This window comes from Hyla sarda, chromosome 6 (assembly GCF_029499605.1).
Source record: "Hyla sarda isolate aHylSar1 chromosome 6, aHylSar1.hap1, whole genome shotgun sequence".
In the NCBI taxonomy this organism is placed as follows: domain Eukaryota; kingdom Metazoa; phylum Chordata; class Amphibia; order Anura; family Hylidae; genus Hyla; species Hyla sarda.
The window spans coordinates 248634337-248649814 of NC_079194.1; the positions used below are offsets into that span (position 1 = coordinate 248634337).

Below are 15478 nucleotides of genomic sequence, written 5' to 3' on the forward strand. Positions count from 1 at the left end.
TTTTTTGCGCGTACGCCATTGACCGTGCGGTTTAATTAATGATATATTTTTATAATTCGGGCATTTACGCACGCGGCGATACCACATATGTTTATTTTTTCTTTTTTTTACACTGTTTTTTTTTTATGGGAAAAGGGGGGTGATTCAAACTTTTATTAGGGAAGGGGTTAAATGACATTTATTAACACTTTTTTTTTACTTATTTTTTTGCAGTGTTATAGGTCCCATAGGGACCTATAACACTGCACACACTGATCTTTTACACAGATCACAGGCGTGTATTAACACGCCTGTGATCAGTGTTAGCGGCGCTTGACTGCTCCTGCCTGGATCTCAGGCACGGAGCAGTCATTCGCCGATCGAACACCAAGGAGGCAGGTAAGGGCCCTCCCGGTGTCCTGCCAGCTGTTCGGGATGCCGCGATTTCACTGAGCATGCGGGTCATTTTCACTTTCACTTTAGAAGCGGCGGTCAGCTTTGACCGCCGCTTCTAAAGGGTTAATACCGCACATCGTTGCGATCGGCGATGTGTGGTATTAGCCGCGGGTCCCGGCCATTGATGAGCGCCGGGACCGACGCGATATGATGCGGGATCGCGGCGCGATCCCGCTTCATATCGCGGGAGCCGGCGCAGGACGTAAATATACGGCTTAAAAATACGGGTTAAATACGGGTTAAAAACTAGGATTTACTGTTTAATTTATATGTGCCACTGCTTTCAAACCCTCCTCATTTTCACAATATTTGTTTGCATCATTAAAAAATTATATTCTTTATTACATTCAATGGCCACTGTCAGATTCAAAAACTTTTTATTTGTTGTACATCTTGCCAAACATTAACTTTTCTAATATAATTCATAGAAAAAATCCTTTTTATAGAAACCATGGCTTTGTCCAAGCTGAAGCACAGGCATGGACAAAGTCCAGTAAGTGATGATCTGTGCTTTCTCCTGTCTGATACGACAGGAGAGAGCACAGCTGAGTACTATAAGACAGGAGAGAGCACAGAGGAGTGCTATCAGACAGGAGAGAGCACAGATGAGTACTATAAGACAGGAGAGAGCACAGAGGAGTGCTATCAGATAGGAGAGAGCACAGAGGAGTCCTATCAGACAGGAAAGAGCACAGATAAGTACTATAAGACAGAAGAGAGCACAGAGGAGTCCTATCAGACAGGAGAGAGCATAGATAAGTACTATAAGACAGGAGAGAGCACAGATGAGTACTAGAAGACTGGAGAGAGCACAAAGGAGTGCTATCATACAGGAAAGAGCACAGAGGAGTACTATAAAACAGGAGAGAGTACAGAGGAGTGCTATCAGACAGGGAAGAGCACAGAGGTGTGCTAGCCCATCCTCACTTACTGGACTTTGTCGATTCCTGTGATTCAGCTTGGACAAAGCCATGATTTTATAAGCCATGATTTCTATAAAAAGGAAATAGCATTTTCTTATGAAGTATATTAGAAAGGTTAATGTTTTGCCAAGATGTACAACATATAAAATGTTTTTTTGTATCTGACAGTGCCCATTTAATCAAATAAGTTGTGTATTATGTGTAATTTTCAAATATTTTTACTTTTCAATAGGTGATACAATTTCTAGCACAACAGATCCTTCTGGTTGCATTATATCTAAAATTTGCAGTCAAAATTGTAAAGTAACAACATTGAAGTCCTGTCCTACAACTTCAAGTGCTACAACAACATTAAGGATCACTTCTTCCACCACTAGTCCAATTACAAAAACTACTAAGACTACAGTGAAAACATCAACAGTACAGTCTACAACTGTCCCTTTTACATTTGTTACTTTGCCTAAGACTACTATGTCAACAACTCGATCTACAATATTGTCATTTACAACTCCAAAGACTACAATAAAATCATCTCCAACCGCTACCACTGCATCAGCAGAAACAACTACTCAGAGGACCACAGTATCTACTCCTAAAACATCATTTAAAAGTTCAACCCGAATAAAAACCACTCGTCCATCTACCACTGCCTCAACAAAAACTACTCGGTCGACTACAGTAACTACTCCTAAAACATCAATAAGAACTAGAACCACAACAAAGACCACTCGTCCATCTACCACTGCTTTAACAAAAACTACTCGGTTGACTACAGTAACTATTTCTAAAAGATCACCTAGAACTAGAACCACAATAGAGACCACTCTCCCATCTACCACTGCCTCAACACAAAGTACTCTGTTGACTACAGTAACAATTATGAAAACATCACCAAAAACTAGAACCACAATAAAGACTACTCCATCTACCACTGCTTCAACAAAAAGTACTCTGTTTACTACAGTAACAAGTCCTAAGACGTCACCAAGAACTGAAACCACAACAAAGACCAGTCGTCAATCTACCACTGCTTCAACAAGAAGTACTCTGTTGACTACAGTTACAATTTCTAAAACGTCACCAAGAACTAGAACCACAACAAAGACCACTCGTCCATCTACCGCTGCCTCTACAAAAAGTACTCTGTTTACTACAGTAACAAGTCCTAAGACATCACGGAAAACTAGAACCACAACAAAGACCACTCGTCCATCTACCGCTGCCTCTACAAAAAGTACTCTGTTTACTACAGTAACAAGTCCTAAGACATCACGGAAAACTAGAACCACAACAAAGACCACTCGTCCATCTACCGCTGCCTCTACAAAAAGTACTCTGTTTACTACAGTAACAAGTCCTAAGACATCACGGAAAACTAGAACCACAACAAAGACCACTCGTCCATCTACCGCTGCCTCTACAAAAAGTACTCTGTTTACTACAGTAACAAGTCCTAAGACATCACGGAAAACTAGAACCACAATAAAGACTACTCCATCTACCACTGCTTCAACAAAAAGTACTCTGTTTACTACAGTAACAAGTCCAAAAACGTCACCAAGAACTGGAACCACAACAAAGACCATGCGATCATCTAGGACTGCCTTAACAGGAACCACTCGCTTGTCTACAGAAACTACTTCTAAAACATCAACAAAAACTGGAACCACAACAAAAACTACACGTCCATCTACCACTCCCCCAACAAAAACTACTCGATTGACTACAGTATCAACTACTAAAACATCACTGAGAACTACCAGCTCAGCAATATCGACTTTTCCATCTACCACTGCCTCAACAAAAGCTACTCACTCGACAACAGTAACTACTCCTACAACATCATTGAGAAGCACAAGCACAACACCATCAACTCTTCCATCTTCCACTGCTTTAAAAACCACAACTCTTGTAACAACTCCTGAAATATCAACAAAAACGGCAACCACAACAAAATCTACTCCTCCAACTACCACTATAATATCTTCTACCACTGTCAAAACAGAAACTACTCAGTTTACCACTTTACATGGTTGCTCTGGAAGAAAGGTGACTGACAAAATAGAGAAAAAAAATGAGTTTTTCCATGTTGTGTGCGTGTATGCAATAAATGATCTATCTATCTATCTATCTATAATCTTAGCTGCCCAATCTACCTAGAAAATGCCAAACTGATTATTATGTTAAACCCCTTAAAGGGGCACTCCCCTGGAGAACATTTTTTTTAAATAGACTGGTGCCAGAAAGTTAAACAGAATTGTAAATGACTTCTATGTAAAAATCTTAATCCTTCCAGTACTTATCAGCTGCTGTATACTACAGAGGAAGTTCTTTTCTTTTTGAATTTCCTTTCTGTCTGACAACAGTGCTCTCTGCTGACACCTCTGTCCATTTTAGGAACTGTCCGGAGCAGGATAGGTTTACTATGAAGATTTGCTCCTACTCTGGACAGTTCCTGGCATGGACAGTTCCTGACATGGACAGAGAGCGCTGTGGTCAGACAGAAAGGAAATTCAAAAAGAAAAGAACTTCCTTTGGAACATACAGCAGCTGATAAGTACTGGAAAGGTTAAGATTTTTTTTTATAGAAGTAATTTACAAATCTGTTTAACTTTACGGCACCAATTGATTTAAAAAATAATATTTTACAGTGCAGTACCCCTTTAAGGATACAGCCCATTTAGGCGATAAGGACAGAGCCAATTTTTTTTTCCTTTGGTATTTTTGTTTTTTTCCTCTTCGCCTTCTAAAAATCATAACTCTTTTTTATTTCCATTCACAGACCCATAATTTTTGCGTGATCAATTGTACTTTGTAATGACATCACTCAGTTTACCATAAAATGTACAGCGAAACCAAAAAAATTATAATTTGTTATAGAAAACTGCAATTTTGATTTTGAGTTTTGGAAGGTCTTGTTTTCACACTGTACATTTTACGGTATTATTGACATGTTTTCTTTATTCTGTGGGTTAATACATTTAAAATGCTACCCATGTTTACATGCTTTTCTATTATTGTACTGCTTTTAACCCCTTAACGATAATGGACGTAAATGTACATCATGGTGACGTGGTACTTAGCGCACTGTGACGTACATTTACGTGTCACCATGATCGCGAGCACCGGAGCGGTCCTCGCGTCATGCCCGGCAGGTCCCGGCTACTATCAGCAGCCAGGGACCTGCCGGTAATGGCGGACATCCGCGATCGCACGGATGTCCACCATTAACCCCTCAGATGCCGGGATCAATACAGATCATGGCATCTCCGGCAGTATGGTCCTTTGAATGGATGATCGGATTGCCCGCAGCGCTGCCGCGGGGATCCGATCATCCAGCATGGTGGCCGGAGGTCCCCTCACTAGGCTCCGCCCATCTTCCGGGGTCTTCTGCTCTGGTCTGAGATCAAGCAGACCAGAGCAGAAGATGACCGATAATACTGATCAGTGCTATGTCCTATCCTAAGCACTGAACAGTATTAGCAATCAACTGATGCTTTGAATAATCCCCTATGGGGACATAAAAAGTGTAAAAAAAAAAGTAAAAAAATTTAAAATAAAAAAGTAAAAAAATTTGAAAAATCCCCTCCCCAATAAAAAAGTATTTATCAGTTTTTCCCATTTTACCCCCCCCCCCCCAAAAGCGTAAAAAAATTATTAATACACAGATTTGGTATTGCCACATGCGTAAAAGTCTGAAGTATTAAAATATATTGTTAATTATCTCGTACGGTGAACGGCGTAAACGTAAAATAAAGTCCAAAATTGCTGCTTTTTTGTTACATTTTATTCCGAAAAAATGAATAAAAAAATTATAAAAATGTAATTCTAAGCAAAAGTGGTACTGATAAAAACTGCAGATCATGGCGCATCAAATGAGCCCTCATATCGCCCCATATATGGAAAAATGAGAAAGTTATAGGTGGTCAAAATAGGGCAATTTCAAACATACAAATTTTGTTAAAATGGTTTGAGATTTTTTTTTAAGCGATACAATTATAGAAAAGCATATAACATTGGTATCATTTTAATTGTATTGACCCACAGAATAAAGAAAACATGTCATTTTTACCAAAAAGTGTACAGCGTGAAAACAAAACCTTCCAAAATTTAATAAATTGCGGTTTTCTTTTCAATTTCCCCACATAAATAATATTTGTTTGGTTGCGCCGTAAATTTTATGGTAAAATAAGTCATGTAATTACAAAGTACAATTGGTGACGCAAAAAACGAGCCCTCATATGGGTCTGTGGATGGAAATATAAGAGAGTTATGATTTTTAGAATGCGAGGAGGAAAAAACGAAAATGCAAAAATAAAATGGGTCTGGTCCTTAAAGGGGTACTCCACCTCTGGCATCTTATCCCCTATCCAAAGGATAGGGGATAAGATGTTAGATTGCTGCGGTCCCACTGCTGGGGACCCCGGGGATCACCACTGCGGCACCCCGCCATCATTACTGCATAGAGCGAGTTCAGGGGCCGGAGCAGCGTGACGTCATGGCTCCACCCCTCATGACGTCACGGCCCGTCCCCTTAATGCAAGTCTATGGCAGGGGGCTTGATGACCGCCACGTCCCCTCCCATAGACTTGTATTGACGGGGGTGGGCCGTGACGTCACGAGGGGCGGAGCCGTGACGTAACGATGCTCCGGCCCCTGTATTGCCCGCCATTACGTGCTGAGCGATCTCGCTCTGCGCAGTAATGATAGTGCAGTGCCGCAGCAGCGATCCCCGGGGTCCCCAGTAGCGATCCCCGGGGTCCCCAGCAGCGGGACCCCGGCGATCTGACATCTTATCCCCTATCCTTTGGATAGGGGATAAGATGTCTAGGGGCGGAGTACCCCTTTAAGGCCAAAATTGGCCTGTTCTTAAGGGGTTAAAAAAACAAAATATTTTTTGTTACAAAATAAGTATGTTCAAAATTCCGTCCTATTCTGACCCCCTATAACTTTCACATTTTCCCGTACATGGGGCTGTATAAGGGCTTATTTCTGCGCCATGATCTGTAGTTTTTATTGATACCACTTTTGTGTATATGTGACTTTTTAATCATCTTTTTATAAAGAAAATTTGGAATGTGATGTGACAAAATAACAGCAATTTTTGCCTTTTTTTAGGTTTACGCTGTTCACCTTACGGGATCATTAACATTATAATTTAATAGTTATTTTTTCTCACACTTTTTGGGGGTAAAAAAGGGAACAAAAGGCCATTTAATGGTCTTTTTCAAATTTTTTTTAAACTTCCTTTTTTACACTTTTTACATCTCTATAGGGGACTATTTATAGCAATCCTTAGATTGCTAATACTGTTCAGTGCTATGCATAGGCAAAGCACTGATCATTATTGGCAATCTTATTCTCAGGTTTGCTGGAAGGTTTACCGGTGCGTCCTTTGCTGCTGATAGCAGCCGGGAACCTGCCGTGCATGATGCGAGCACTGTTCCAGTGATCGCATCATGTACAGGACGTAAATGTATGTCCTGGTGTGTTTGGTGCTATTATATCAGGACATACATTTACATCCTATGTTGTTAAGGAGTTAAACACCAAAAGTAAATTAACCCCTTCCCTCTCGGGCCATTTTCCATTTTTGCCCTTTTGCTTTTTCCTCCTCATCTTCTAAAAATCAGAACACTTTCAATTTTCCACCTATAGACCCATATGAGGTCTTGTTCTCTGTGCCAACAATTTTACTTTGTAATAGCATTCATAATTTCACCATAAAATCTATGACGAAACAAAAAAAATTATTCATGGGGCAAAATTGAAAAAAACAAACAAACAAAAAAACAGCCATTTTGTAATTTTTAGCGGCTTCCATTTCTATGCAGTGCACCTTTCGGTAAAATTGATACCTTATATTTATTCTGTAGGTCCATACGGTCACAAGGATACCCAATTTATATAGATTTGATTTCACTTTACTACTAAAAAAATATATAATGCACCAAAATTTGTGTTTCAAATTGTCATTTTCTGATCCCTATAACTTTTATATTTTTCTGCATATGGGGTGGTTTTAGGGCTAATTTTTTGCGCCGTGATCTGAAGTTTTTATCGACACCCTTTTTCATTTGATGAGACTTTTTGAACGCTTTTTATAAAAAATTTTAGGGCATACAAAATGACCAAAAATACGCAATTTTGGAATTTGGAATTTTTTTTTACGCATACATCATTGACCGTGCGGTTTAATTTACATTATATTTTTATAGTTCGGACATTTACACACATGGCAATACCACATATATAAAAAAAAAAATATTAATGGGAAAAGGGGGTGATTCAAACTTTTATTAGGGAAGGGGTTAAATCACATTTATATATTCTTTTTTTAAACTTTTTTTAACACTTGTATAGCCCCCATAGGGGACTATACCATGAAATCTACTGATTGCAGACACTGATCAATGCTATGCCATAGCATAGCATTGATCATTGATATCGGCGCTCCATTGCTCCTGTCTGGATCTCAGGCATGGAGCAATAGAGCGACGATCGTACAGCAAGGAAGAAGGTAAAAGACCTTCCCCATCCTCTCAGCTGATCAGGATGCTGTGGTTGCGCTGTGGCCGTCCCTATCAGCCCACTGAGCTAACCAGCCATAGTAACCGCTTTTAGATGCCGCAATCAACTTTGAGCGTGGCATTTAAAGGGTTTATGCCGGACATCAGCCCGATCGGCGATGTCCGGCATTAGCCGTGGGTCCTGGTTGCTGATAGCAACCGGGACCCACCGGGTATGATGCACAGGAAGGGGTTTAAGCATTGATTCTTCAGTGTGTTCTAGTGATGCCCGAATTCCAAATTATTTTACAAATTGAAGTGGTGTGAAGAGGTTTTTTTTTCATCAAACCTGTCAATAATTTCAGTATGATTATCCTTATAAAAGAATAAAGCAAAATTGAGGTATGCTCTGTTAGAGATATCCTCATCTACAAGCATGCAAGAAGTCTGAAAGTAACGTGGAGCTTTTATGACAGTGTTTGGAGGATGTACTTTGCATGCATGAACCATCTCTTTATCACAAGTACTGTTCACTTATCACTTAGCTACCAAATCAATAGGATGCAATAATATTTGGCATGTATTTATGCATTTTAGAGGCCATTGCATTCCTAAATATATAGAATCTCTAAATGATCAGTCCTTAATGTATTATTATAATTTTTTAATACAGGTAAACGAGACTTGGTTAACTGACAACTGCACTTATGCCACATGTTTGGGAAACAATGTGATTGTTTTAAAAAATGTGACTTGTCCTCCTATAACAACAGAGTCCTGTGCCAATGGAGTAAAACCTACTGTTATATATAGTGATGATGGCTGCTGCATTCAGAAGGTCTGCGAATGTAAGTTATAGAAATTAATAATTATGTTTAAATCAATTATACATTATCTAACAGACAGGAATAACACCTACCTTCCTATACTCTTATAACTGCTCCATTCCATGTGATTACTAAGTTAGTTTTCTTTCTTTTATTTGCGAATATCAAAATACATAGTATACAAATGCATAAGTCTTTTGAATTTAATAACTTTAACTTCACCATAGGAAACCTTCCCCCACCCCAAAAAATGTATAAATAAATTAAAAGAACAATATAATTTTTTTAATGCCTTTAATTCACTCATCAAGAGTCTACTTCCATTTTCAGCATACAAACTCTGACACAGAACAATGCCTTATATGTTGCAATATTCTTCTTAGCGGATTCCTAAATAAATGAAATGTTCCCACACATAGGATAGAATCCATAACCATATAAAACAAAAAAAAATTCCCTTTTTCCAGATCTTTTCCCAATATTTAAAGGGGTACTCATGTTATCCCTTATCCAAAAGGGGAAAAAAGTTAAGTAAATTAACCACTTAAGGACCAAGGGCGTACCTGTTCGCCCGTGGGAATTTCAGTGCAGTTTTTATAATGGGGTCATTTATGTGGTATTTCTAATATGAAGGCCCTTCAGAGTTTGAAAATGTTGTGAAAAATTTGAAAATTGCAGCTGAACTTTGAAGCTCTCTGATGTCTTCCAAATTTTTTAATCTTTCATGAAATTTTCGAATTTTTCACAGGATGTACATTTACATCCAGCGTTATTAAGGGGTTAAGTATCAGCTCCTCCCTTTGTTCCCTGACAGATCTTTGTTGCCCTAGAGCCTTTGAGAGAGCATTCCTATGTATTGCCTTGCCGTGTATCATATCTTTGCTCGGTGTCCTGACCTTGCTCCTGTGCCGCCTGCCCTGACCTACTGCTACCTTGACCACGTCTTGCCAGTTTCCTTTTGTGCCAGGTCACATCCCAGCAACCTGTGTGGACGAGTTGTGCCAGAGGTAGCGACCTGGGTGCCGCCTGCCGCAGCAAGACCATTCTGCTTTGCGGCGGGCTCTGGTGAAAACCAGCTGCACCTTAGACTCAGCTCCCTGGCACGGCTCACATCATCACAATCTCCCCCCCCAAAAAAACAACACAATATATGAAATTTTTGACAAAGATTTTTCATAGCACCCACTTTTCAAAAATTTGAAATTTCCAGACTCAGGCCCCACCTCTGCGGCATCAGGAACCCATATATTGCCTGAAGGACACAGCCTGGAGTTGGCTGATGCACCAGTACACACCCGGGCTTCACAATCCCCTCCAAAAAACAACAACATTTTAGAAATTTTTTAACCCCTCAACGACGCAGGACGTATATTTACGTCCTGCGCCGGCTCCCGCGATATGAAGCGGGATCGCGCCGTGATCCCGCATCATATTGCGTCGGTCCCGGCGCTCATCAACGGCCGGGACCCGCAGCTAATACCACACATCGCTGATTGCGGCGATGTGCGGTATTAACCCTTTAGAATCGGCGGTCAAAGCTGACCGCCGCTTCTAAAGTGAAAGTGACCCGGCTGCTCAGTCGGGCTGTTCGGGACCGCCGCGGTGAAATTGCGGCGTCCCGTACAGCTTGCAGGACACCGGGAGGGCCCTTACCTGCCTCCTCGGTGTCCGATCGGCGAATGACTGCTCCGTGCCTGAGATCCAGGCAGGAGTAGTCAAGCGCCCATAACACTGATCACAGGCGTGTTAATACACGCCTGTGTTCTGTGTAAAAGATCAGGCCCACATCATCATCCACACAGGCCCAGAGGATCCACCACCTGCCGTGACCCGTTACAGTTCTAATAATGTTTGTTACCTCGTGACCCCTTACTCAGTAAATCTACCCCTAGCATACCCCTAGCATGCACTACTATATACGCAACTGTGTCCTCTAAATTAATTCAAACATTTTTCACCTAGCACTGTTCCCAGGACTCTTTTCTCTGCTGTCTCTTCTTATTCTTCTCAGCTGTATTTACTTAAACCAGAGGCTCTGAGACAGCAGAAGCAGGCAGTGGATGCCTGAGATCAGACACAGAGGACGTGATGAACTGCTTGCATCATGCAAGCATAAACCAGCCTGTGGTCTGTGTTAGTACAAGGCTAGGCTGTAGCATCTCAGTAGCTTGCAAATGTATCTGCATCCTCAAAATTCATGCAGCAAACATGCTGTCTATGGGGACAGCAATGTCCGCGTGATCTTTGAATCTCTTGCCGGAGAATCCTCAGTATGAACCCTTCCTAACTGAAACAGTAGAGGTATTAGAAAGTTGTAGAAAGTTGTCTTTTCATAATACAAATCTTATTTTGTATTGATAAAGGAATATTTAAGTTTCGGTAGGTTATTTGTTTGATTATTATATTACTTCTGTATGGTAATTATTCTCTGTTTTTGCAGGTATTTGCAGTGGATGGGGAGGTCGCTTCTTTGTGACTTTTGATGGAACTTCTTACAGTTATCAGGACACGTGTACAAATGTCCTGGTAAAAGAAATTAATCAAACATATGGGAATTTTAGTGTTCTCTTAGATAAATCCAACTGCTCCACCCCATTTAATGATTCCTGTGAACTTACTTTATTAGTTCAATATAAAGGCTATGATGTGAAGCTGACACAAAAGAGAGGTGTTACTATGGTAAGTTTTTTATGTTTGTTCAACTACTAAAACTGGTGTGCAAGGTGTGGTTACCCCTCTAAGAATGCTTGTAATATCTACAGTGTACATTTCAATGATTTTTCAAAAAAATCTTGAATGATTTTATTATACTAACTTTTTAGAGGGGTGACAAGGTGATTTTAGGCTATGACATGGAGGGAAGTTGTTTGAAACAACACTGACCATATAAATAGATTACTTTATTTATTTTACAATGGTAACACAAAACACTAATAGTTAGAAGCCCATATAGTGGCACAACAAGCTTGAACATTGCAGAATTTAACTATAATGTCCTCTTTATAGATGAGCGAACTTTTCAAAAATTCGATTCGGACGATTCGCCAAATTTTCCTGAAAAGTTTGTTTCGATCCGAATTTGTTCGCGGCGAATCGATATTAAAAAAGGCTATTTCTAGCCTACATACAGCCTCTATAGGGGTATAGAACACTTTGCTGTGTCCTAAAACGCATATGGAGTGTGCTGGGGTAGTGAAATAATACTGTTATTCAGAATAGCATGCAGATTACCGACATCGCTCTTAGAATCACTGCCGCACAGCAGCACAATGACAGAGCCTGGTGGTGGCATCAGTGTCAGGAGACCATATAGTGACTGAATGACATAGCGTGGAGGTGTTGGCAGCATGAGGACACCATATAGTGGATGAATGGCACAGCGTGGAGGTGTTGGCAGCATGAGGACACCATATTGTGGCTGAATGGCACAGCGTGGAGGTGTTGGCAGCATGAGGACACCATATAGTGTCTGAATGGCACAGCGTGGAGGTGTCGGTAGCGTGAGGACACCATATAGTGGCTGAATGGCACAGCGTGGAGGTGTTGGTAGCAAGAGGGGACCATTTAGTGGCTGAATGGCACAGCGTGGAGTTGGCTGATGCACTAGTACACTACACACCAGGGCTTCACAATCCCCCCCCCCCCCAAAAAAAAAAACAACACAATATATGAAATTTTTGACAAAAATTTTTCATAGGTAGCACCCACTATTCAAAAATTTGAAATTTCCAGACTCAAGCCCCACCTCTGCGGCATCAGGAACCCATATATTGCCTGAAGGACACAGCCTGGAGTTGGCTGATGCACCAGTACACACCCGGGCTTCACAATCCCCTCCAAAAAACAACAACATTTTAGAAATTTTTTAACCCCTCAACGACGCAGGACGTATATTTATGTCCTGCGCCGGCTCCCGCGATATGAAGCGGGATCGCGCCGCGATCGCGCATCATATCGCGTCGGTCCCGGCGCTCATCAACGGCCGGGACCCGCAGCTAATACCACACATCGCCGTTTGCGGCGATGTGCGGTATTAACCCTTTAGAATCGGCGATCAAAGCTGACCGCCGCTTCTAAAGTGAAAGTGACCCGGCTGCTCAGTCGGGCTGTTCGGGACCGCCGCGGTGAAATTGCGGTGTCCTGTACAGCTTGCAGGACACCGGGAGGGCCCTTACCTGCCTCCTCGGTGTCCGATCGACGATCGCAACGATGTGCGGTATTAACCCTTTAGAAGCGGCGGTCAAAGCTGACCGCCGCTTCTAAAGTGAAAGTGAAAATGACCCGCATGCTCAGTGAAATCGCGGCATCCCGAACAGCTGGCAGGACACCGGGAGGGCCCTTACCTGCCTCCTTGGTGTCCGATCGGCGAATGACTGCTCCGTGCCTGAGATCCAGGCAGGAGCAGTCAAGCGCCGATAACACTGATCACAGGCGTGTTAATACACGCCTGTGATCTGTGTAAAAGATCAGTGTGTGCAGTGTTATAGGTTCCTATGGGACCTATAACACTGCAAAAAAAATTAAAAAAAAAGTGTTAATAAATGTCATTTAATCCCTTCCCTAATAAAAGTTTGAATCACCCCCTTTTCCCATAAAAAAAATTAAACAGTGTAAAAAAAAAATGTTGTATCGCCGCGTGCGTAAATGTCCGAACTATAAAAATATATTGTTAATTAAACCGCACGGTCAATGGCGTATGCGCAAAAAAATTCCAAAGTAAAAAAAAGCGCATTTTTGGTCACTTTTTATACCATTAAAAAATGAATAAAAAGTGATCAAAAAGTCCGATCAAAACAAAAATCATACCGATAAAACCTTCGGATCACGGCGCAAAAAATGAGTCCTCATACCGCCCTGTACGTGGAAAAATAAAAAAAGTTATAGGGGTCAGAAGATGACATTTTTAAATGTATACATTTTCCTGCATGTAGTTATGATTTTTTCCAGAAGTACGACAATATCCAACCTATATAAGTAGGGTATCATTATAACCGTATGGACCTACAGAATAATGATAAGGTGTAATTTTTACCGAAATATGCACTGCGTAGAAACGGAAGCCCCCAAAAGTTACAAAATGGCGTTTTTTCTTCGATTTTGTCACACAATTATTTTTTTTTCTGTTTCCTCGTGCATTTTTGGGTGAAATGACTAATGTCACTGCAAAGTAGAATTGGCAACGCAAAAAATAAGCCATAATATGGATTTTTAGGTGGAAAATTGAAAGGGTTATGATTTTTAAGAGGTAAGGAGGAAAAAACTAAAGTGCAAAAACTGAAAAACCCTTAGTCCTTAAGGGGTTAAAGAACTACCTTTGTGTAAGAACAAGCGTTTATCCAACAGTTAACAAGACTCTATAATTGTTAGGATTCGGCAGGCTGTGGATCCTCTGTGTCAGCGAGGGATTGGCGTGGACCATACCGGTGGACCGGTTCTAGGTTGCTACTGGTATTCACCAGAGCCCGCCGCAAAGCGGGATGGTCTTGCTACGGCAGTAGCAACCAGGTCGTATCCACCGGCAACGGCTCAACCTCGCTGACTGCTGAGAAGGCGTGGGACAGAAGGACTAGACAGAGACGAGGTCAGACGTAGCAGAAGGTCAGGGCAGGCGGCAAGGTTCGTAGTCAATGGTGATAGCAAAGGTCTGGAACACTGGTATGGCAAACACAGTAAACGCTTTCTCTAGGCACAAGGGCAACAAGATCCGGCAATGCTGGGAAGAGGAAGTGAGGTTATATGGACGTGGAGCAGGTGGAAGCAAATAGACTAATTGGGCTAGGCACCAATCATTGCGCGCGCGCCCTAAGGAGCGGAGCCGCGCGCGCCAGGACGTGACAGCCGGGGACCGGGACAGGTGAGTAGCTTGGAATGCGAATCGCGAGCGGGCGCGTCCCGCTATGCGAATCACATCCCCGCCGGCAGTGTCAGTGCAGCGCTCCCGGTCAACGGGTCTGACCGGGGCGCTGCAGAGAGGGGAACGGAGGAGCAGGGACCCAGAGCGCTCGGCGTAACAATAATGCAGGACGGTGGACCACCCAAAGACATTCTTCTCAAAAATAATAAACCACACAAAGTTTGAATTCTTTTTTACAAAAACTAATTCAATATGTGTGTAAGCGCATCTGTCTCCAAAAGATCAGATCACCAAAGGACTTTTTTCACCCAAAATGATGAAGCAAAGTTAATCCCTGTCCGTAATTTTTATTTTATTTTTTCATTAAAAAATCACACGCAACAAGCGTTCCGTTGTGTAACCATTAGCATTCTGGAAAATTCTATTTTATTACCGATAAAATTATCAGTAAATAAAAAAAAAACACTACCCAAGAGTGTTTAATTACCCCATACATTACACCTGGAGAAGTCAGGAGTAGGCCTCAGCAGTACCCAAGAGGCTTCAATAACCCCCTACCTTTGCATGATCAATTGCGAGATCGAGGAATACCAGGTGTGTTATGCCCTCAGATTTCCGGGGCGCAGGCGCGCTCCACTGAACGGATTAGTGTGTCCCTATCTTTCATCGACCGGTGCTGGTAACCCGCTAACTCCCGGAAAGGTAAGCTGCCGCAAAGCAGGTGGTCTCCCCCGGGCACGTTTGGCTCCAGAATTTCCACTACTGCCACACCACGCTGACTGCCAACTGTGCTTGTCATGGATGTCTTGCTGACTCAAGGGCAACCTGCAACTCTCTTCTCCCGATGATGAACCCCCCTTCTCCTGAGATCGAGCAATAACAGGTGTGTTATGCCCTCCGATGTCCGGGGCCACAGGCGCGCTCCACTGA

General features: G+C 41.9%; 1 protein-coding gene across 6 annotated transcripts in view; it reads left to right on the forward strand.

Moving 5' to 3' along the window:
- The window catches only part of LOC130276901 (mucin-5AC-like), a 442145-nt gene that overhangs the window by 239493 nt on the left and 187174 nt on the right, over positions 1 to 15478 (forward strand). For all 6 annotated transcript variants that reach the window (XM_056526890.1, XM_056526891.1, XM_056526895.1 and 3 more), the window contains 3 exons: positions 1591 to 3407; positions 8541 to 8715; positions 11135 to 11373. In XM_056526890.1, coding sequence (XP_056382865.1) covers positions 1591 to 3407; positions 8541 to 8715; positions 11135 to 11373 — 2231 coding nt within the window. The remainder of the gene's footprint in view (positions 1 to 1590; positions 3408 to 8540; positions 8716 to 11134; positions 11374 to 15478) is intronic.